Source organism: Neoarius graeffei, chromosome 17 (assembly GCF_027579695.1).
Source record: "Neoarius graeffei isolate fNeoGra1 chromosome 17, fNeoGra1.pri, whole genome shotgun sequence".
NCBI lineage: Eukaryota > Metazoa > Chordata > Actinopteri > Siluriformes > Ariidae > Neoarius > Neoarius graeffei.
In genome coordinates this window covers 19,355,422-19,379,249 of record NC_083585.1, presented here as the reverse complement: position 1 = coordinate 19,379,249, position 23,828 = coordinate 19,355,422, and the positions used below count along the sequence as shown (strand labels likewise).

At 44.0% G+C, this 23,828-nt stretch overlaps 1 protein-coding gene across 1 annotated transcript; it reads right to left on the bottom strand.

The window, feature by feature from the left end:
- Positions 1–272: 272 nt before the first annotated feature.
- On the bottom strand, positions 273–1,250 carry LOC132901124 (odorant receptor 131-2-like). Its single transcript, XM_060943482.1, has one exon. It carries the CDS (start codon positions 1,248–1,250, stop codon positions 273–275), a length of 978 nt encoding a protein of 325 aa, XP_060799465.1.
- Between the last annotated feature and the right edge of the window lie 22,578 nt (positions 1,251–23,828).

Here is a 23,828-nt window from a genome sequence, read left to right as displayed (position 1 = left end):
TGTTTGACAGTAACAGTGAAATGACATTTGATATTCAACATTCAAACCATAACACATTTCAACAATAAGCCTTGATCAAAATGTATTTAAGACAATTCAGCCTCAGGGGCATATATTTTTCCACACTTTTTGTTGTATAAATAAATTCCAATATATTCAACACACCAAAGGTTGGTAGATAATTTTAGCACAGTCATTAAAGCATCTGTTTTCATCAAACAATCTAAAAATCACATAAAATAATCACTTATTAATTATGTCCTGCATTGTATTTAAATTGGTCTTATTTTCAATTTTTTGACTTCAAGCAATGTTGGGAAATGGCAATCAGTGCCACACATAGCATAATGTCTTAAAGCATGAAAAAAATGTTCATCTCTGAGACCATAAATCAATGGACTGAGACAACGTGGTGCAATCACAAAAGCTATAAACACGGAATATTTTATTTTCCGCAACATAATTTCTTCAACCCCCCAATATGCCATTTCTATATATGGGTTTAAAAACTGCATTATGCACAGAAACAACTGAAATGCATGAAGCAGCACAGTCCTGAGACTCTTACTGGTTGATTTCTTTTTCTCAGAGGAAGCAGCTCTAGCTGCAATCATTATCTTGATGTAGGTGAAGACAATGATAATGATTAAAAAAAGGAAAAGGATAATAAAAATGATGGCACGTCCATGTGCCTGCCATGCTTCACCTAAAATTAGCTCCATAGTGCATACTGCATAGGAGTACTGAGCAGCAGGTGGGACTACTGCCCAATATCCTATGAAATTGAACAATGGAATTATAGAACTGAGAGTCCATATGATAAAACCCCCATATAATCTGGTCCTGCTTGTGGAGATGACAGCATGTCTCAAAGGCATGCATATAGCCACATAGCGTTCCAGACACATTGCCACCAAAGTCATTGGTGTACAGCAGGTCAGAAAAACTGAAACTGTACAAATGATACTGCAAGGAATTATGTGCATGGCATACTGAAAAGAAGTTCCAACTGAAAGCAAGTCACTTAACAGCATAAGAGCAGAGTCCGCAAGTAGGATTTGTACAAACAAAACGTATCGCGTTTCTGCCCTAAAAACCTCCTTTTTAAAAAATGTGTATATCATCAAGCAGTTTATATAGAGGAAAACCCCAACCAGGACCTGCAACAACAATAGTCTTTCATTCAATGAGTTTGAAAAATTAAATAACAAATTATTGCTTGAGTTACTGTTTGCTCCTGCACTTTGCATGTCTGTAAAATAAAGACCTGTAAGGAAAAGACACTGTACAACACCAAAAATATACTTATGTGTATAGGAGGGAATAAACAGGCTGCTGGAGGACATAAATTGTTCCAGTGTGTGCAAAGCAATATGATATGGGGAATGTTTGCTTTTCAGGGATTTATACTTTTCACGTGGTGGTGGTGTGGTGAGTGGGAGGGGAGTGGGTCTAACAGTAGTTTACTATGCTCAGAGAACGACCAGTATTGGTGCTGTTAGTAGTAATATTCAATGATATCCTTTTGATGCAGAGCTTTTCTTTGTACTCTTAATGCAATTTTTCTTCCCAACAAAGTTAACATCTCAATTTCAACATATATATAATACCAGTACTTACTGAATGTTTCAATATGTAATGTGAGCCATTCAGTCATGCATTTACAAACAGGAGACCTTTTGGAAACAAATCATAACTGAGGTAATCAAGCTTTTTTCATGTTTCCATTTTGTATTTTTTCCTCATTTTCTCACTAGTCTTTTATGTTAGGATGGTGATTTATATAAAGATGCAAACAGGATTAGTATTTGTACATCTTAAAGTTTTACCTCCACCAACTTTGGAGAAGAAGGTTATGTTTTCACTTCCATTTTTTTTGCCATCGTTTGTTTGTCTGTTCCAAACATAACTCAAACTGTTGTGAAAGGATTTTGATGAACTTTGAAGAAATGCAGCCCATGGGCCAAGGATCAATTGATTAGATGTTGATGCAAATCCAGGTATGTATGTGGATTCAGGATCCAGCTATGCATGCAGATCCAGGAGGTTTTTTTGTGGTGATTCTAATATGTGGCTTAGCAGACGTATGCACTCTACCAAGTGCCCTTCTAGTTCAAGATGTAATGGTCTTCATTCAGTCATGCATTTACAAACAGGAGACCTTTTGGAAACAAATCATAACTATTAGGTAATCAAGCTTTATCATACATGTCAACCTTTAGTTACCCATGCCCTCACAAAATCTGTACTTTTCCCTTACATACACCCATGAGCCCTTATACAAGAGAAAAAATTCCAATATATAATCCAAAGCACCAATTGTTTTATTCCACATTATATACACCTATTGTAATGGGCATATTTATCACACTGCATCAAGTTAAAGGGATCAAATAAGCATATACTGAATAAAAATAAATTTTAGATCCCAGAGAAAACAACTGGATTAAAAAGGACTATATGTACAGTCAAGTAAACAATTATCTACTAAAGAGTGACTGAACTATTAACTTAATTATTTAATATACATTGTATCAGTAATACCAGAATTATTGATGTAAATTTTGCAAATAAATTGTACTAATATTAATTAGTTCATAAAAATTACAGTTCTATTTGACAAGTGTTGACATCACCTACAATATTACATTCCACCAAAGAAAATGACTTGAAATATAACATCAGTACTAAGAAGGCATGTTAATTAAAATAATAGGTTACATTCAATAAATTATATGTAATCATGTCAAACAGTATATGAAGGTTAGTAAAAGTTCACTTTGAGAAAAAAGTGTTGAGACCACAAGCAGTGTTAGATCCAACTAAAGATGACTGAACCACATCAAGTATATTATGCAAACAAGGGCAAGTGAAAATATTAATAAATTATGAAATTAAATTGAAAATCTTCCCAGTAATTTCTAACAAGAATCTAAATCATATTCCTTTTTGGAGAGTTCTTTGTTGTACAAAGATGTTGCATATTTGGCACTAGCTATATCACTGCTTGGGTAGCAGTTGTCGGCCAGGGCCTTTCTGTGCAGAGTTTGCATGTTCTCCCCGTGTCTGCGTGGGTTTCCTCCGGGTGCTCCGTTTTCCCCCACAGTCCAAAGACATGCAGGTTAGGTTAACTGGTGACTCTAACTTGACCGTAGGTGTGAATGTGAGTGTGAATGGTTGTCGGTGTCTATGTGTCAGCCCTGTGATGACCTGGCGACTTGTCCAGGGTGTACCCCGCCTTTCGCCCGTAGTCAGCTGGGATAGGCTCCAGCTTGCCTGCGACCCTGTAGAACAGGATAAAGTGGCTAGAGATAATGAGATGAAATGAATGTATGAATGGGTAGCAGTTGTAGCTCCTCATCACACTTCATTTTAATTTGCAGATATGCAGTTAATGTGTCTGCAGCCATATTTTTTCTGTACTCAGTATGAATTTTCCTAACCAATGAAAAAGCCCTCTCACTGTCTGCATTGCTATGTGGGAAGCACAGCAAAGCAGTAAAAAGTTGTTTCAGCATTGGAAACCTGTCAACACGCAGAGCAGTTTTTACATCGAAGACCTTTCCTCAAAAAAAGTTTCCTGAGTTGTTCGCGCCGAGTCCTTTTTCCCGCGAGTGCCGGCGTTAATTACTAATCCTTTTTTAACTTTTTTTTCTATAAATAAATTTCCAGTATCCTCTTCATTTTTATTATACTGTCGCTTTCATTTTTGTACTTTTCACTTTCGCTTTCCTTTTTCCGGTTTTTTTCCCGTTTTTTTCTCTTTCTTTTTTCGGAAGAACGCCGAGACCGGAAGCTTTCTTTTTCTCTCCTCCTGTGTAAAGTCCACAAGCGGAGGCCATCTGATCTGCTTTAATATCAACAGATCTTCATTTAAGGTACGTGAATCTTTTCATCATGGCACACCTTCAGCCTGTTCAGTGTGCTGAGTGCAGGATGTTTAGTCATTCTTCCTCCGTCACTAGCGATAGCTCTATTAGCTTTACTTGTGATAAGTGCAGATTAGTTAGCTCTCTGACGGAGAAGATTTCAGTGCTAGAAGCACGTGTCCAGGCTTTAGAGCAGGTTAGTGAGCGTGAGAACAGTGTAGTTTCTGTTAGGGAAAGTCTGGACGCCCTAGGTGGAGTTAGCAATCCCCCAACTCCGGCATTAGAGCCCTTACAGCGGGGCGAATGGGTGACGGCTCGGCGGCATAAGCGTAGAGCCAAAGCTACCGCAGAGGCTCGCCCACGGGAGCACCACTCCTCTCCGCGTCACGTGTCGAACAGGTTTGCTCTCCTTAGTGATGCACCCACTGAGAAACCTGAAAGAACTCTGGTTATAGGGGACTCTATCATACGGCACGTGAAATTAGCTCAGCCTTTAGGGGCACCAGCAGCTTTAGTCAGGTGTATACCGGGAGCCAGGGCGCCGGACATAGCAGGTAATCTTAGGGTCCTAGGCAAGCACAGGTTCTCAAAGATAGTTATCCATGCAGGAGCTAATGATATACTCCTTCGTCAGTCTGAGGTTACTAAGAGTAACTTTGTAGAGGTGTTTAAATTAGCGAAGGCGATGTCCGATGCTGTAGTATGCTCTGGCCCCATCCCAATGCGGCGTGGCGATGTAGCTTACAGCAGGTTATGGTCGCTGAACTGCTGGCTGTCCAGGTGGTGCTCTGAAAACAGTGTGGGCTTTATAGATAATTGGGCTAATTTTGAGGGCACTGCTGGCCTGTTAGGGCGGGACGGTATCCATCCCACTCGGGAAGGTGCTGCTCTCATTTCCTGCAGCATAGGTCATAGTCTCAGAACAGGCCTAGTTAATTTCTGACAATCCAGAGCCAAGGCCAGGGAGCAGACGAACAGGCTAAACCGACTGTCTGCTAGCTGCACAGAGTCGTCACTCAGGGCCCACTACATCGAGACTGTGTCTGTTCCCCGAGCTCAACAAAAAGGTAGAAATTTTCAGAGAGTTTGTTCCAGTAACCTAATCAATATAAAATTAGATCAGACTGACTGTACAGCTGCTGCCAGCACCTTTGATCTAAAGGTGGGGCTATTAAATATTAGATCTCTTACATCTAAAGCGCTAATGGTTAATGAACTCATTACTGATCAGGAGTTTAATGTACTGTGTTTAACAGAAACATGGATTAAGCCAAATGAATATATAGCATTAAATGAAGCGAGTCCTCCTGGATACAGTTATATACACCAGCCTCGATTAACTGGCAGAGGAGGAGGCGTCGCGGTTATTTATAACGATTATCTAGGTGTAACACACAAACCTGGTTATAAATTTAATACATTTGAAGTTCTTCATACTCATATAATGTATGTAGCCTCGAAAAATAAGTCTACCCAGTTAATTCCATTGCTTATTATTTACAGGCCCCCGGGGCCATATTCTGAGTTTCTTTCTGAATTTGCAGATTTTATCTCAGATTTGGTTATTTCCTTAGACAAAGCTTTAGTTGTCGGAGATTTTAATATTCACTTCGATAACCCAGAAGACCCTTTAAAAACAGCGTTTGTGTCCATCTTAGATTCAGTCGGGATTAAGCAGAATGTCATAGGACCGACCCATAATGGTGGTCACACCCTTGATCTAATACTAACATTTAGATTAAACGTAGACAATATAGTCATACTTCCACAGTCTGAAGTTATCTCAGATCATTGTCTCATCTCATTCAAAATATGTCTGAGTAATAATATATGCACCTCACCACGCTACTGTATTAAACGTACTTTCACGTCAACTACTGCACAGAGCTTTATAAATGATCTCCCAGAGCTGTCAACTTTGATTGGGTCACTGTCAGCCCCTGCAGAACTTGATCAGGCAACTGAATGCTTAGAGTCAACACTCCGCCATACTTTAGATAATGTAGCTCCTCTAAAAAGGAAAATGGTCAGAGACAAAAAATTAGCACCCTGGTATAATGATGACACTCGCACATTAAAACAGACCACTCGAAAATTGGAACGTAAATGGCGTCAAACAAAATTGGTAGTGTTCAAATTAGCTTGGAAGGAGAGCTTCCTGAAGTATAGAAAAGCTCTTAGTGCTGCGAGATCAACGTATTTCTCCTCCCTAATAGAAGATAACAAAAATAATCCTAGATTCCTATTTAATACTGTAGCAAAATTAACCAGGAATAAGTCCACTATCAACACATGCACACCTGCAGTATGTAGTAGCAACGACTTCATGAATTTTTTCAATGAGAAAATTGAGAATATCCGACAAAAAATTCAAACTACTAATTTAAGGTTAGACAATGAAAGTGACCTTGTAGTTAACAATATAACTGTATCAGATCATCAGTTAGAATGTTTTACTCCCCTAAAAGAAACTGAATTACTTTCATTAATCTCTACATCAAAAGCCTCAACTTGCGTACTAGATCCCTTCCCGACACATCTATTCAAACAGATAATGCCTGGAGTAATTGAACCGCTTCTAAAAATAATAAATTCTTCTCTTATGATTGGCTATGTACCCAAATCCTTTAAACTAGCAGTTATCAAACCCCTGATTAAAAAACCTGACCTTGATCCCTGTCAGCTGTCCAATTATCGGCCAATATCAAACCTCCCCTTTATCTCCAAGATCCTTGAAAAAGCTGTGGCACAGCAGTTATGCTCATATTTACATAGGAATAACATCCATGAAATGTATCAGTCAGGATTTAGACCTCATCATAGCACAGAGACAGCACTGGTTAAAGTAGTAAACGACCTACTGTTGGCGTCTGATCAGGGCTGTGTCTCGCTACTTGTGTTGCTTGACCTTAGTGCAGCATTTGATACCATTGATCATTCCATTCTTCTGGATAGACTAGAAAATGTTGTGGGAGTTAAGGGAATGGCCCTCTCCTGGCTCAGGTCTTATCTAACTGATCGTTATCAGTATGTTGATATAAATGGTGATATTTCTAGACATACCGAGGTAAAGTTTGGTGTTCCACAAGGTTCTGTCTTGGGTCCACTGCTTTTTTCTCTATATATGTTACCTCTGGGCGATATTATTCGTAAACATTGTATTAGTTTCCACTGTTATGCTGATGACACACAGTTGTATGTCTCTGCAAAACCTGATGAGAGACACCAGCTTAATAAAATTGAGGAATGTGTTAAGGACATTAGACACTGGATGCTTATAAATTTCCTTCTGCTTAACTCTGACAAGACTGAAGTACTTGTGCTAGGACCACATACAGCTAGAAGTAAGTTTTCTGATTACACAGTAACTCTGGATGGCCTTTCTGTTTCTTCACGTGCAGCAGTAAAAGACCTCGGAGTGATTATTGACCCCAGTCTTTCATTCGAAACTCACATTGATAACATCACCCGGATAGCTTTCTTTCATCTCAGAAATATTGCAAAGATAAGAAATTTAATGTCATTGCATGATGCAGAAAAACTAGTCCATGCTTTCGTTACCTCCAGGTTGGATTATTGTAATGCCTTACTGTCTGGATGTTCCAATAAGTGCATAAACAAGCTCCAGTTAGTTCAAAATGCCGCAGCAAGAGTCCTTACTAGAACTAGAAAATATGACCACATCGCGCCTGTCTTATCCAGACTGCATTGGCTCCCAATCAAATTTCGTATTGATTATAAAATACTACTATTGACCTTTAAAGCACTAAATGGTCTCGCACCACAGTACCTGAGTGAACTTCTGCTCCTCTATGACCCGCCACGCCTACTTAGATCAAAAGGTGCAGGCTATCTGCTGGTACCTCGTATAGTGAAGGCTACATCAGGGGGCAGAGCCTTTTCTTACAAAGCCCCACTGTTATGGAACAGCCTTCCAAGTAATGTTCGGGAATCAGACACAGTCTCAGCATTTAAGTCTAGGCTGAGAACATATCTGTTTAGTCAAGCCTTTTGTTAATGATGTTTATGAGGTAAAGGAGTAGATCTGGAGGGTCCTCAGACATAGAGTGTTTTGGTAAACTGGGATGTATGGATGCTGTCAGTCCCCACTCGCTTGCTCACTCGAGTTTGTTGACGGTGTAGTGGCTGGCTGCTTTATGTCCCGGGGCTCCCTCATGCCTGTGTTACCTTCTGGCTCTCTCCTTTTAGTTATGCTGTCATAGTTAGTTGCCGGAGTCCCTGTTTGTACTCGGTGCAATATGTATACTGTTCCTACTTATTCAGGTGACATTGGGCATACCTAACCACCTGTGTTTTCTTTCTCTCCCCCCCACCCCAAATCTGTCCCTCTGAGTTACATGGAGTCAACAGGAAATCTTTTGGTGGAGACGGTGGGGACCTCGACTGGCTATCGTAGCCTGCAGGGAATCGGCCGTCAGACATTCTGTCGCATGTCCCAGACCCGGTGAAATGTAACTGAATTGTCTTGGCCAGGCCTAAGGGTCCCATCTGCATCTCATCATTGCTGAGGAGTGTGCTCCCATCACCCAATCAAGCATCCAGCCAGAGCAGGTCATGATATATTTTTTACCATATTAACATGCCATTGTGTGTTATGCCTGATGTAAAGACTCTCGTCTCTGCGAGCCTACCACACAGATTTAATACTTGTCATTTTTAGGGCATACCTAACAACGTGTTTTCTTTCTCTCTCTCTCTTCCCCCCCCCCCAATCTGTCCCTCTGAGTTACATGTTGATCCTGGGATTGAGATGCTGGCCTCTTCTGCCCCTCAGACCTGCTTGATCCATCCTGGTGCCCTGTGTCTGGTCGGAGTTTTATCGCCCCACTCCTGGGAAGGACGGCCCCATGAGGACAGTTGAGGGTTATACCTGTTAAAACTGTTAATATTATAGTCAGGCTGTCTGTTGTTGCCCAAATGAGGATGGGTTCCCTTTGGAGTCTGGTTCCTCTCGAGGTTTCTTCCTCATGTCGTCTGAGGGAGTTTTTCCTTGCCACCGTCGCCACAGGCTTGCTCATTGGGGATAGATTAGGAATAAAATTAGCTCATGGTTTAAGTCGTTCAAATTCTGTAAAGCTGCTTTGCGACAATGTTTATTGTTAAAAGCGCTGTACAAATAAACTTGATTTGATTTGAATATACATCTATTATTTTCCACGGCAAACATGTAGCTGGGTGGCATGGTGGTGTAGTGGTTAGCATGGTCGCCTCACAGCAAGAAGGTACCGGGTTCAAACCCAGTGGCTGGCGAGGGCCTTTCTGTGTGGAGTTTGCATGTTGTCTGTGTGGGTTTCCTCTGGGTGCTCTAGTTTCCCCCACAATCCAAAGACATGCAGTTATGTTGATGTGGGGTGGCCTTGGGCTGAGGTGCCCTTGAGCAAGGTACCTGCTCCCTGGGTGCTCTGGTGTGGCTGGCCACTGCTCTGTGTTTGTGTGTGTGTTCACTGCTTCAGATGGGTTAAATGCAGAGGATGAATTTCACTGTGCTTGAAGTGTGCATGTGACAAAAGTGTTAAATTGTTTCCATCCCCTACTGCGAATTTTAGAGACAGGTTACCAACGGACGTTACCACCATTACTCTTCATTCACTAATTTTCCAGTTTACTGATGACTGATGGTAGTAACAGGTGTTGGTCATCTGTGTCTACATATAATGTCTATCAGCAATTAAAATGTTTAGGGAAGCGAAACCAGAAATTGCCGGGTAACTACAGTTGCCATTGTATAAATGGCGACTCCCAGTATTGCCTCCTTAAATTATCATCATAATGGAGGAAGGTTTCTTACATGCAAACAGTAAAAACTTAAAAATAATAAATAAATAAATAAATAAATAAATAAAACCCCCACAAATGCTTACCTGTGCAGTCTGTGAATCGGGAAACATTTTTTTTTGCTAGCTGCAAAAAATGGTCTGTCACAGTCGGGGGGATGTTGTGTTCCACGAGAAATTGGCAGAACATAACTTCTGCAGCCATCACAGAAGTCTGGGCAGTCTGAGCTGATGGACTTAAATGACAGGGCAAACCACGTGCAACTATAAAACCACATAAATCTTAAATAGTTCTGTTTCACTGGGCATGCGTGTTTGAAAAAATAAATGATGGAGGCTAAGAAAATTTTCTTGGAGTAACAGAAAAAATCTCTGATACAAAACGGAATTTTCCCGTATGAAAATCAGTGTACGCTGTATTAGCCAAAAAACTGCATTTTCCCGTACAAAATACAGGGAAACCATATAACTTGACATGTATGTTTTATTCGCATTCCCCCCCCCCCATTTTCTTACTATTCTTGTATGGTTAGGTAGTAATTTACATAAAGATACAAACATGAGGATCAGAACAGTTTATTTCAGGGCATATTATTCTTAAAATATCTGGGATGCAATAGGACCTGAGGTATCTTCCTATTTTCTAGTCCAACTGCTCTACTTGTCTGTTAGAAAGCAGATGGTCCCTTTCAGATATTGTTACCTTAAATTTGAGCTGTTGCCTTCCATGCATAGGAGGTAAACTGGCTTCCCCACTGGAGGTAAATTGTCAGACACAATATCTTCTGGTATGCCATAATGCAGAAACACATAAATAAATAGTGGTTTCCATGGCTGTAGGAAGTTTAGGTGTGGTATTGGAAGGGACTCAAGTAGTACAGTGGCCACGTGTCTAGTGGTTCAGAGCTGTGTATAGATATGGCAATGTTGAAAGTTGTGTCATGAGCAAGGGAAGGCCATACTGACCATTTTGATTGTTCTATGAATTCCCAAATGTCCATAACTGAGCAATATATAAGAAAGATGAAAGAAAATGAAATCTATCAAAGCATAACCTGTTATTTTCACTGCTTTGTCAGGATATGAAGTCTGAGCATGAACAACTCCTCTTTCACATAGACATGAGCTCGCTTTCCAGAGGTAAAGTACTGCAACACTTGTATGAAATGCATGCAGAGGTCAAATCCTTTCTATATATGATACTAAGTCTGAACATGCAAGTTACACGATGACCCTCTTTGGGTCGCGCAGCTGTCATATCTAGTGGACATTTTTGACTGAACAAACTCACTCAATAAAGTGATGCAAAGGAGAGGCAAATATCTTGCTGCTTCCAGTATCCATGCATTGATTTACAAATTGGACCTTGGTGTGAGCGGCTGGCAAACTAAAATGTTGACATGTTTCCAACTTTTTCTCATATAAAATTGTGGGTATATTTCAAGTGTTGACTCTCTTAGTCGTCATCAACTCTGTTATCATTAAAATGGGCAATCCATTAACAGAATTGATAAGAGTTGACATTTTCCACCATTTTGTGTGGAATGCTAACCTCAAACTAGCTACCACATGGCATGTACATAAGCAGAATGTTATAATAGATTTGATGAATAATTAATCAACTGTTGGTGTATCCTGAATATTTTTGTTCAAATTAATGAGACACTTCGTACTTCACTGCCTTTCTGAAGTTTCCCGCCAGAGGATGTGACCTCTCTCAGTGCAGGTGTCATGCATATTATTCAAAGTCGTTGTAGGTTTTATCCAATGTATAACAGAGTTAAGTGTTGACAAGAACATTGGGACAGATAAAAATGTATATTTTTTATTACTGAAATTCAATACAAAAAATAGACTTTCTATTCAATTGATTTTTATAACAGTTAATAGAATAAGCCCAAAAACTGATTGTTAGACTGAATCACTTCATGTTTATTCAAGTTGAATGTATGAATCAGTAGTCAAAGACAGCCAATAATATAGGGGGTGGAAGTCATTTAGTTAATGTTTTATGGATAAATTTGGTCTAAAATATACATCAAGCTGTTAGGGTTTTGCGGGGATTCGAAGCCGGGTCGCTGGTGTGATAATCCAACAAACCCCCACTAGGTCACCAGGGGGATGACTGAAGTGCAGAGGCGTGAGGTGTAGGTAGAGTATCAAAAAACAGTTTATTTACAATATTTACAATCTGATGGAAAAAACAAAAAGAAAATCCAAAAGCTCAGAAGATGACTAAAAATATCCAAAGGTTCAAAGTCCAAAAAACAAAAGGAAAGGCAAAAATGCTGAACGCTCAGAAGATCAAAAAATACAAAGTCCAAAGAAAGCAAAAACATCAAAAACACAAGGGCACAGGCAAGATATGTGGGACAGAGGAAACTAGCACTAGTCAACATAGCATAAAGACTCCGTGACAAGGGAACAAACAGAGGGGTATTTATACACAAAACAATTAAGGAACAAGGCGGGGCAGGAAACAGGCAATCAAGACAAACACAAAACACAGTGGCGGCCTCTAGAGGCCAAAACAACCATGACAAGATAAACATAACAGCGTCCTCTAGAGGCCAAAACAGTCCCAGTCCTAACAGGACCCCCCCTTCTAGGAGCGTCTCCTGACGTTCCCAGGGCGATCCGGATGGGCCGAATGGAAGTCCCGGCACGGTCCTTTATCTAAAATGTCCCGGGCGGGGACCCAACAGCGTTCCTCAGGGCCATAGCCCTCCCAATCTACCAGGTATTGAAGCCCGCCGCGGACCCGGCGGGAGTCAAGCAGGCGATGCACGGTGAACACAGTCTAACCCTGGAAGATGCGGGGGGTGGGGGATTCCTAGGGGCGGGGGCATACGTGGACGTCAGTACAGGCCGCAACAGGGAAACATGGAATGTGGGGTTGATCCTCAGAGTCTGGGGCAACTGGAGCCGGTAGGCGACAGGGTTCATCCTGCGCACCACCTTGAAGGGGCCAATGTAGCGAGGAGCAAGCTTGCGGTTCTCCACCCGCAGCGGAAGGTCCTTGGTGGACAGCCAAACCCACTGCCCAGGGCGGAAAGTGTGGGCAGGTCTTCTATGGCGGTTGGCCTGAGTCTGGTTGGTTCTGGAGGTCTGGATGAGGGTCTTCCTGACCTTGCTCCAGGTCTTGTGACACCGTCTCACATATTGGTTGACTGAGGGCACCCCCATGTCCTCCTCCTGGTCCGGGAACAGAGGTAGCTGGAACCTGAATTGGCACTGGAATGGCGACAGCTTGGTGGCCGATAACTGCAGGGTGCTGTGGGCGTACTCTGCCCATGGCAGCCAGGTGCTCCACGATGTCGGGTTATCCATAGCCAGGCCTCGCAGGGTGGTTTCCAGGTCCTGGTTGAGCCTCTCCGTCTGGCCATTGGACTGTGGGTGGAACCCAGAGGAGAGGCTGGCAGTGGCTCCAATGACTTTACAAAACCCATGCCACACTCGGGAGGAGAACTGGGGCCCCCGGTCAGAAACGATGTCCTGTGGGAGACCAAAAACTCGGAAGACATGAGTGAATATGAGTTTGGCAGTTTCCAGGGCAGAAGCGAGCTTGCACAGTGGTATGAAGCGGCAGGCCTTAGAGAATCTGTCTACTATGACCAAAATGACAGTATTACCATGTGACTCAGGGAGACCCGTGATGAAGTCGACTGCCACATGGGACCAGGGACACCGGGGAATGGTCAGAGGATGCAGGAGACCCTGGGGATGCTGTCGTGGGTTCTTGCTTCTGGTGCACACTTCGCAGGAAAGGACAAATGACCTCACTTCCTTCTCCATGCTAGGCCACCAGAATCATCTTCTCAAAAAGTCCAGGGTCCTTCGAGCTCCCGGGTGGGCGGTGAGAGGGGATGAGTGACCCCACTGGAGAACCTTGGCCTGGGCTTGATGTGGGACATACAAGAGGCCTGGTGGCCCCATCCCAGGACCGGGGTCCTGGCATTGGGCTCGTCGGACGGCCTCCTCAATACCCCAGCGGACAGGGGCCACAATCTGGGACACAGGGATAATAGGACCAACTTCGCTCTCCCTGTTGGTGGGAGCGAACAGCCTGGAAAGCGCGTCAGGTTTGGTATTTTTGGAGCCGGGGCAGTATGATAGGGTAAAGTCGAACCGACTGAAAAATAAGGCCCACCTAGCCTGTCGTGGATTGAGTCTCTTTGCTTGCTGCAGGTACTCCAGGTTCTTGTGGTCCGTCCAGACCAAAAATGGGTGTTGCGCTCCCTCCAGCCAGTGCCTCCACTCCTCAAGGCCCAGTTTAACTGCTAGCAGTTCTCGATCCCCCACATCATACCGGGACTCCGCAGAACTCAGGCAGTGGGAGAAGTATGTGCAGGGGTGCAACCTTCCTTCCAAGCATTGAGAGAGGACCGCGCCGACGCCGCTGTCTGAGGCATCCACCTCGACGATGAAGGGTTGCGAAGGGTCCAGGAGGACCAGAATGGGTGCCATGCAGGAGCGGTGCTTGAGGTCTTTGAACGCCTTTTCTGCCTGAGGAGACCAGACATATGATCCACCTGTCCCTTTGGTGAGGTCCGATATGGGCTCTGCTACAGAACTAAAGTTCCTGATGAACTTGCGGTAGAAGTTAGCAAATCCTAAGAACCACTGAACCTCTTTGACGGACTTGGGGGTGGGCCAGTCCCGGATGGCCAGGGTCTTGGCTGGATCCATCTGGAGTTGGCCTGTCCATACAATAAAACCCAGAAAGGAGACCTCGGGAACTTGAAATTCGCATTTCTGGGCCTTAGCAAACAGATTGTTCTGTAGCAGCCTCTGGAGAACCTGGTGGACATGGTGGCGGTGCTCCTGCACGGTCTTGGAAAAGATTAGGATGTCGTCGAGGTAGACAAAAATGTACAGGTTAATCATGTCCCTCAAGACGTCGTTGATTAGGGCCTGAAAAACAGCTGGTGCGTTGGTGAGTCAGAAGGGCATCACCTGGTACTCGCAGTGCCCTGACGGGGTGTTAAAGGCGGTCTTCCACTCGTCTCCTTGTCAGATACGGACGAGGTGGTATGTGTTCCGTAAGTCCAACTTGGTGAAGACGGTGGCGCCTTGGAGCAGGTCAAATGCTGTGGACATCAGCGGAAGGGGATAGCGGTTGCGCACGGTGATCTTGTTCAGGCTCCTGTAGTCAATACACGGTCAGAGCCCCCCATCCTTCTTGCCGACAAAGAAGAAGCCGGCACCAGCAGGTGAAGTGGAGGGTCGAATGAACCCAGAGACCAGGGCTTCCTTGATGTATTCCTCCATGGCCTTGCATTCTGGCTGAGAGAGGGAGAACAGTCGGCCCCGAGGAGGATTAGTCCCAGGGAGCAAGTCGATGGCACAGTCGTAGGCGCGGTGCGGAGGAAGAACAGCGGCCCTGCTCTTGCTAAAAACCTCTTTCAGATCCCAGTACTCTGTGGGAACTTGAGATAACTCGGTGAGATCAGGAGGCTCGGCAGGAGATACAGGAGAGCTAGAGAGCAGACAAGAGGCATGGCATGCAGGACCCCATTCCACAACCTGGCTTGTTACCCAGTCTATGCGAGGGTTGTGGCGAGTAAGCCAAGGAAGGCCTAGAATAATTGGGTGAATGAATAAGGTGCAGGGATATTTCTTCTTTGTGACCTAAAGACTGGAGAAGTAACTTGGGTGACTCTTCTGTCACCTAAAGCTTGGCCATCCAGGGCAGACACAGACAGTGGGACTTCAAGAGGCGCAGTCGGGACATTGATACTTTGGGCGAAGTGGATATACATAAAGTTTCCAGCCGCCCCTGAGTCTAACAAGGCCTGGCAAGAATGGACGGACTCACCCCAGGAGATGGAAACCGGGATGTAGATTCCTTGGCCAGGAAGTCCGGGAGAGAGGGTAGGCCCCGTCACAACCCTCCCTCGGCTGGACGGGGCGATCCTTTTCCCGAGAGCTCGGGACATGATGCTCGGAAGTGACCAGGCTTGCCACAGTAGATGCAGCACTTGTCCCTCCTTCTGCGCTCCCTCTCAGATGGGGAGAGGCGAGTAGGGCCCACTTGCATGGGTTCTGTACAGTCACTGGAGGAGGTAGATGGGCTCCATGTTGAGGCAGTGAGGCCGGGGAGACTCAGGACTTGGCGGCGTTCTCTAATCCTGTTGTCCAGACAAATGGCATGAGAAATCAGTGTTTCGAGGTCACTTGGGCATCCAATAGAGGCCAGACCATCTTTGATGAGGTCAGACGGACTAACCAGGGCAGTCTCGTTCCATCCACTTACTGCTGCGACGCTTCCTCCTTGCCAGATGGACATGAGCTTTCTGGCTGCGTCTTTGCTGATGTCTGCTTGATCGAAGACACGAAGCATCTCCTCCGTAAACAGCTGGAAATCAGAGCACTTGGGTCCCTCTCTCTGCCAGATGTCTCTTGCCTTACCAGCTAACTAGGTTATCACAAAGGCAATCTTGTGGCAATCCGTAGTGTAGGTGGTAGGCTGGAACTCAAAGGTGAGTTGGCACTGTGCTTGCCATCATACCTCTGTGGTGTAGGAAGGCTGGGTTCGCGAGGTGAAGGAGGCAGCATGGCAGGTGGCGCAGGCGATGGGGGCAGAGAAGTCAGCTGTGCCAGGGTTTTCCCAATTTGCTGAAGCAGTACCTCGTGGCAAGCAAGGGTCTCATGTTGGCTTGCAAGAGTCCGTCCATGAGTGTCCATGGTGGATCCAAGGCATGTTAACACGACCATCATTCCCCAAAGGTTAGCCGGGTAGACAGTTGAAGAAGCCCCTGCTGAGTCGATCATGACGGAGTCTTTCTGTTAGGGTTTGGCTGGGATTCAAACCCAGGTCGCTGGTGTGATAATCCAGCAAACCCCCACTAGGCCACCAGGGGGATGACTCAAGTGCAGAGGCGTGAGGCGTAGGTAGAGTATCAAACAGTTTATTTACAATATTTACAATCCGATGGAAAAAACAAAAAGAAAATCCAAAAGCTCAGAAGATGACCAAAAATAAAAATATCCAAAGGTTCAAAGTCCAAAAAACAAAAGGAAAGGCAAAAATGCTGAATGCTCAGAAGATCAAAAAATACAAAGTCCAAAGAAAGCAAAAGCATCAAAAACACAACGGCACAGGCAAGACACATGGGACAGAGGAAACTAGCACTAGACAACATAGCATAAAGACTCCGTGACAAGGGAACAAACAGAAGGGTATTTATACACAAAACAATTAAAGAACAGGGCCGGGCAGGAAACAGGCAATCAAGACAAACACAAAACACAGTGGTGGCCTCTAGAGGCCAAAACAACCATGACAAGATAAACATAACAGCGTCCTCTAGAGGCCAAAACAGTCCCAGTCCTAACACAAGCAATGCTATTGGTGAAAGTTTGTCAAAATTTGCATTATTGTTCAAAACTGATTTAATAAAGATTTCTATTGTGCAATATAACAAAAGGTACATCTCGGAAACGAGAAATGTACCCTGAATTCAAGAATGACCAATTAAAAAAAAATCCATCTATCCATCCATTATCTGTAGCCACTTATCCTGTTCTACAGGGCCACAGGCTAGCTAGAGCCTATCCCAGCTGACTATGGGTGAGAGGCGGGGTACACCCTGGACAAGTTTCCAGATCATCGCAGGTTTGTCATAGAGAAAACCATTTACATCTACGGTCAATTTAGAGTCACCAATTAGCCTAACCTGCATGTCTTTGGACTGTGGGGGAAACTGGAGCACCTGGAGGAAACCCACACAGACACGGGGAGAACATACAAACTCCATACAGGAAGGCCCTTGTTGGCCACTGAGCTCAAACCCAGAACCTTCTTGTTGTGAGATGACAGTGCTAACCACTACACCACCATGCTCTCTCTGTCCCACTTTCTGTCTCTTTTATATGTATATAAAAGAGAGAGAGAGAGAGAGAGAGAGAGAGAGAGACTGTGTGTGTATATATATATATAATGTATATATATTAGTGCTGTCAAAAATGTCGCGTTATTAACGCGTTAACTTGACTCAATTTTAACGGCGATAATTTTTTTTTATCGGGAGATTAACGCTCTGTGACATGATGCCACGCCCCGCACAACCAGAGTCCTCTGCCCTCCCCCAAAGAGCCACGGTGCTCAGCTTACGTTTCGTTTTCCCATCGGCGGCTCCAGCCCCACTTTGCAGTGGCTGTGACAAGACGTGTTATGCTCTGCAATAATAAAAAAACATTGGTACAACCAGTGTTCGAACTATGCCGATATTTTCGGGGGGGGTCCCTTATTTTCCTTTGGGGGTATGCTTGCGCTTGTCTCAGAGCGCGGCTCTCCATCGCGCGCTCACTTCGGATATGCAAATGCTTCCCGTTACACGCGATTGCTATGTCAATAAACATCATTTTGCCAATATTTTTGAGACCCCCCCCAACATTTCCCAAATCATGTTTTCAAGGGATCTCATGTCTGTTTCAGGGGATCTCGGATCCCCCGTGTACCCCCGTAGTTCGAACGGTGAGCAAGCCCATTCATTTTTTTATGCTGATAAGAGAATTACAATGTTTTTTCATGTGACAAAAATGTGCGATTAAATTGCGATTAATCACGAGTTAACTATGACAGTCACGACATTAATCACGATTAAATATTTTAATCGCTTGACAGCACTAATATATATTACACAGTGTGTATATATACACAATGTGTGTATAAAAGAACTTCACTTTAAGGCAATACGCTGTGCACAAAACGAGGTCCATAAAATCATGGCTTGTCAGGTTGGTGTAGAAGATGTTACGTGGCCTGCACAGAACCTTGACTTCAAACCCAATGAACACCTTTGGGATAAATTAAAACAGTGCCAGGCTTTCCTGCCCAAGATCATGGCTTCAACCACACTTTTGCTCTTGTAGCTGAATGGGCTCAACTCCCTATAGATTGATAGAATGGGCTCAACGCCCTATAGATCTAGCGGGCTCAACTCCCGCTAGATTCCACAATCTAGCGGAAATCTTCCCAAATGATTGGAGACTGTTATAGCAGCAATGGGAATACTAACTCCATTTTAATGCCCACTGTTTTGCAATGGGACCACAAACTCCTATGGATGTGATGGTTAGGTATCTACATACTTTTGGCCATGTACTGTGTATTCTCTATAAAGTATCATCCAGTGACGACTAAAACAAGTCAAATTAGGCAGATCATCAATCAATCAATCAATCAATCTCACTACTTTATACTGCTAAGAGTGGCAGTGTAAATAATCTTGTGAAATATTTCATATTGAAAAGCTTGTTTTCCAAACAAGTTGAGTTACCAACAATTAGTACTTCAGTTTATTATCAGCCTCATCCTTAATGTCAGGGTAGGATACAGTGGGGAGACTTGGGACAAGTTTTCAGCTTTTGTAGATTGTGTGAAATTCTTTGCAGGTAGCATCATGTTCATATTGCATTAGAAAGTATTTCCTATACCCTCTTACCACAACATTCATTTCTCACCTTGTCTCATATACTGACTTCACTTTTTCTGTCATTATTTTTTTTTTGTGGGGAGACATGAGACAAGGGCAGCACGGTGGTGTAGTGGTTAGCGCTGTCGCCTCACAGCAAGAAGGTCCGGGTTCGAGCCCTGTGGCCGGCGAGGGCCTTTCTGTGTGGAGTTTGCATGTTCTCCCCGTGTCCGCGTGGGTTTCCTCCGGGTGCTCCGGTTTCCCCCACAGTCCAAAGACATGCAGGTTAGGTTAACTGGTGACTCTAACTTGACTGTAGGTGTGAATGTGAGTGTGAATGGTTGTCTGTGTCTATGTGTCAGCTCTGTGATGACCTGGCGACTTGTCCAGGGTGTACCCCGCCTTTCGCCCGTAGTCAGCTGGGATAGGCTCCAGCTTGCCTGCGACCCTGTAGAAGGATAACGCGGCTAGAGATTATGAGATGAGACATGAGACATTATGTTCAGAAACTTGAGCCATGGTGGATAGAAATGGAACAAAAATAAAATACCTAGGTCTACATGTTTAATTTTTATTTGTTATCAAAACCTGTAACATATGAACTGTATGAACATTCAATACTGGTACAGTTATAGAAAATTGTCAGTTTACCCAAAACCTGACTTGACAAAACAGTTCCATTCTCAAAAAGAAATGAAATGGCTTAATCCTCATGCAGGTTACCGCCCACATTTTTAAACAATTTTATATTTGTAAACCACAAGAAAAAAAAAACGTTATATGAGCTGTCTCAACTCTTCCCATCTGGCTATTTTTTCAAAAATTTGAACTTTTTTACAGTATTCTAAACATGTGTGCGTATGCATGCAAAAAAACAGATACCAGTCGAGTGCTTCATTTAATGTTCACATAAAACAACAGAATGAAGAAAAAATTTTCAAAATGTGATTTCTGTGACTTTGATCATGGCATGGTTGTTGAATTTCAAGCACAAGTTTTGAGAGTTTAAACAGAATCATGCGAAAAACAAAACCCATCCTGTGAGCAGAGGGTCTGCAGGCTGAAACACATTTTCGATGAGAGAGAGGTCAGCGGAGAATGACCAGGCTGTTCAGAGCTGACAAGAAGTCTATATTAATCCAAATATGTTCTCTTTACAACTGTGGTGAGCGGAACAGCATCTCAGAATGTACAATACATCAAATATTGAGGTGGATGGGCTACAACAGCAGAAGACCACATCAGGTTCCACTCTTGTCAGTCAAGATCAAGAATCTGAGGATATCATGGGCATGTACTATAAAATAAAGTAACCCATAGTGGTTTCAATTTAAGTTCTTATAATTTAACAGAATAAGGTTCCCACGTAGGACCAAGGGGTTTTGGTCCACATAAGCCCCACTTTTTGGCTTTACTTATGGTCCACACAGGATGAGATATATTGGGGCCCATGTGGGGCCAGAGGATGGTGGTCACATGGGCCCCACTTGTAGCCTATCTATGTCCTCGTAAGGGTCCACATGGGTTAACCCAGACAGAGAAACATACAGTATGCTGCCAGATGGCATCTTTTTTTCAGGAAAGTCCTTTCTTATTCCAGCAAGACAATGCCAAGCCACATTCTGCATGTGTTACAACAGTATGACTTTGTAGTAATAGATTGCAGTGCTAAATAGCCCTGTCTGCCTCCAATGAAAATGTGTGGTCAAGTTTATTTGTATAGCGCTTTTAACAATAAACATTGTCACAAAGCAGCTTTACAGAATTTAAACAAGTTAAAATATGAGCTAATGTTATCCCTAATCTATCCCCAAGGAGCACGCCTGTGGTGATAGTGGCAAGGAAAAACTCCCTCAGATGACACAAGGAAGAAACCTTGAGAGGAACCAGACTCAAAAGGGAACCCATCCCCATCCGGGTAACAACAGACAACATGACTATAACATTAACAGTCCTAACAAAGTCAGCTTCGTTGATGCTATAAACCCCCCACCAACGGAAACCCGAGTGCAAAACTGTTCATGACAACCGCAGTCCCAACGTCAGCGAGTCAACTGCAGTTCTAAAGTCAACAAGTCAACTGCACACAGCCACAAAAACACCACTGCAAGAGTCCAGAGCGTCCTCCAGGTGCGACCCCCAACTGTCTACATGGGGCCGCCCTCCACAGGAGTGATGCGATGAGACTCCAACCAGACACAGGGCACCAGGATGGATCAGGCAGGTTCGAGGAGCAGAAGAGGCCAGCATCTCGATCCCAGGACCGACATGTATCTCAGAGGGACAGATTTGGGGGGGGGGGAGAAGAGTGAGAAAACACAGGTTGTTAGGTATGCCCAATGTCACCTGAATAAGTAGGAACAGTATACATATTGCACGGAGTACAAGCAGGGACTCCGGCAACTAACTATGACAGCATAACTAAAAGGGGAGAGAAGGTAGCACAGGCATGAGGGAGCCCTGGGACATAAAGCAGCCAGCCACGACACCATCAACAAACTTGAGTGAGCAAGTGAGTGGGGACTGACAGCATCCATACATCCCAGTTTACCAAAACACTCTATGTCTGAGGACCCTCCAGATCTACACCTTTACCTCATAAACACCATTAACAAAAGGTTGACTAAACAGATATGTTTTCAGCCTTGACTTAAACAGTGAGACTGTGTCTGATTCCCGAACACTACTTGGAAGGCTGTTCCATAACTGTGGGGCTTTGTAGGAAAAGGCTCTGCCCCCTGATGTAGCCTTCACTATACAAGGTACCCGCAGATAGCCTGCACCTTTTGATCTAAGTAGGCGTGGCGGGTCATAGAGGAGCAGAAGTTCACTCAGGTACTGTGGTGCGAGATCATTCAGTGCTTTAAAGGTCAATAGTAGTATTTTATAATCAATATGAAATTTGATTGGAAGCAAATGCAGTGTGGATAAGCTAGGCGTGATGTGGGGCATTGTGGCTCAGGTGGATGGGGTGCTGTGCCGTGGGTTTAGGGACCCAGATTTGATTCTGACCGGGGGTCATTTCCTGATCCCTCCCCATCTCTTTCTCCCGTTTGTTTCCTGTCTCTGCACTGTTCTGCCCAATGGGGGTGAAAAAAGTCCCCCCCAAAAATCTTTAAGATACGGGTGATGTGGTCATATTTTCTAGTAAGGCCTCTTGCTGCTGCATTTTGAACTTACTGGAGCTTATTTATGCACTTATTGGAACATCCAGAGAGTAAGGCATTACAATAATCCAACCTGGAGGTAAAGAAAGCATGAACTAGTTTTCCCGCATCATGTAGTAACATTAAATTTCTTATCTTAGCAATAGGGCAGCATGGTGGTGTAGTGGTTATCGCTGTCGCCTCACAGCAAGAAGGTCCTGGGTTCGAGCCCCGGGGCCGGCGAGGGCCTTTCTGTGTGGAGTTTGCATGTTCTCCCCGTGTCCACGTGGGTTTCCTCCGGGTGCTCCGGTTTCCCCCACAGTCCAAAGACATGCAGGTTAGGTTAACTGGTGACTCTAAATTGACTGTAGGTGTGAATGTGAATGGGTGTCTATGTGTCAGCCCTGTGATGACTTGGCGACTTGTCCAGGGTGTACCCCGCCTTTCGCCCATAGTCAGCTGGGATAGGCTCCAGCTTGCCTGCGACCCTGTAGAAGGGTAAAGCGGCTAGAGATGATGAGATGAGATCTTAGCAATATTACTGAGATGAAAGAAAGCTATCCAGGTAATGTTATCAATGTGTGCTTTGAATGAAAGACTGGGGTCAATAATCACTCTGAGGTCTTTTACTGCTGCATGCGAAGAAACAGAAAGGTCATTCAGCGTTACTATGTAATCAGAAAACTTACTTCTAGCTGCATGTGGTCCTAATACAATACTTCAGTCTTGTCAGAGTTAAGCAGAAGGAAGTTAATAAGCATCCAGTGTCTAATGTCCTTTACACATTCCTCAATTCTATTAAGCTGGTGTCTCTCATCAGGTTTTGCAGAAACATACAACTGTGTGGCATCAGCATAACAGTGGAAACTAATACAATGTTTACAAATAATATCACCCAGAGGTAACATATATAAAGAAAAAAGCAGTGGACAAAATGTGTGGTGCATTATAAAGTGCAAAAAAAGGACAACGAAGACCCCAGACTGTTGTACTATTAAGGTTGTATATCAAGCAAGAATGTGAAAGAAATTTGTGGCAGTGGGGGTGTGGCCGAGAGTCAGTTTGTGAATGGAGGACGGAGTCGGGGAAGGTGAGTGGCCAAATTGCTACACCTGTTGTCAATTCATGTGTGTCTGCGTGTCTCTTGCAGTGACGGCACTGTAATAAAAGGAATAGTAGAGCAGAGGAGTGGTGGATTGGGACCAGAACACAACGGTGTGTGCATGTGACTGTCCCAGTTGGGAAAGTGTTGTGCTGAAAAGCATAATAAAGTGTATCTAAACACTAACAACAGTCTGCCGTACTTCTGTGCTCCACCCACATCTGGGCAGCTTCTGGTCAGGCCGGTTCTGTGTGGACTATAGAAAGGTCAATGGGGTGTCTAAATTCGACACATACCCAATGCCTCGCATTGATGAGCTGCTCGATCGATTAGGCACTGTTCGTTTTTACTCGACACTGGATTGAACAACGGGATATTGGCAGATCCCCTTGACTCCTCTATCCTGAGAGAAAATGGCCTTTTCCACACCTTTTGGGTTACACTAATTCATCACACTTCCTTTTGGGTTGTTTGGGGCTCCTGTGACATTCCAGCGG

What these genes read in the sequence shown, in the direction of transcription:
- LOC132901124 (XM_060943482.1), bottom strand. Translation starts at nt 1,250, where the DNA reads ATGCAAAGTGCAGGAGCAAACAGTAACTCAAGCAATAATTTGTTATTT.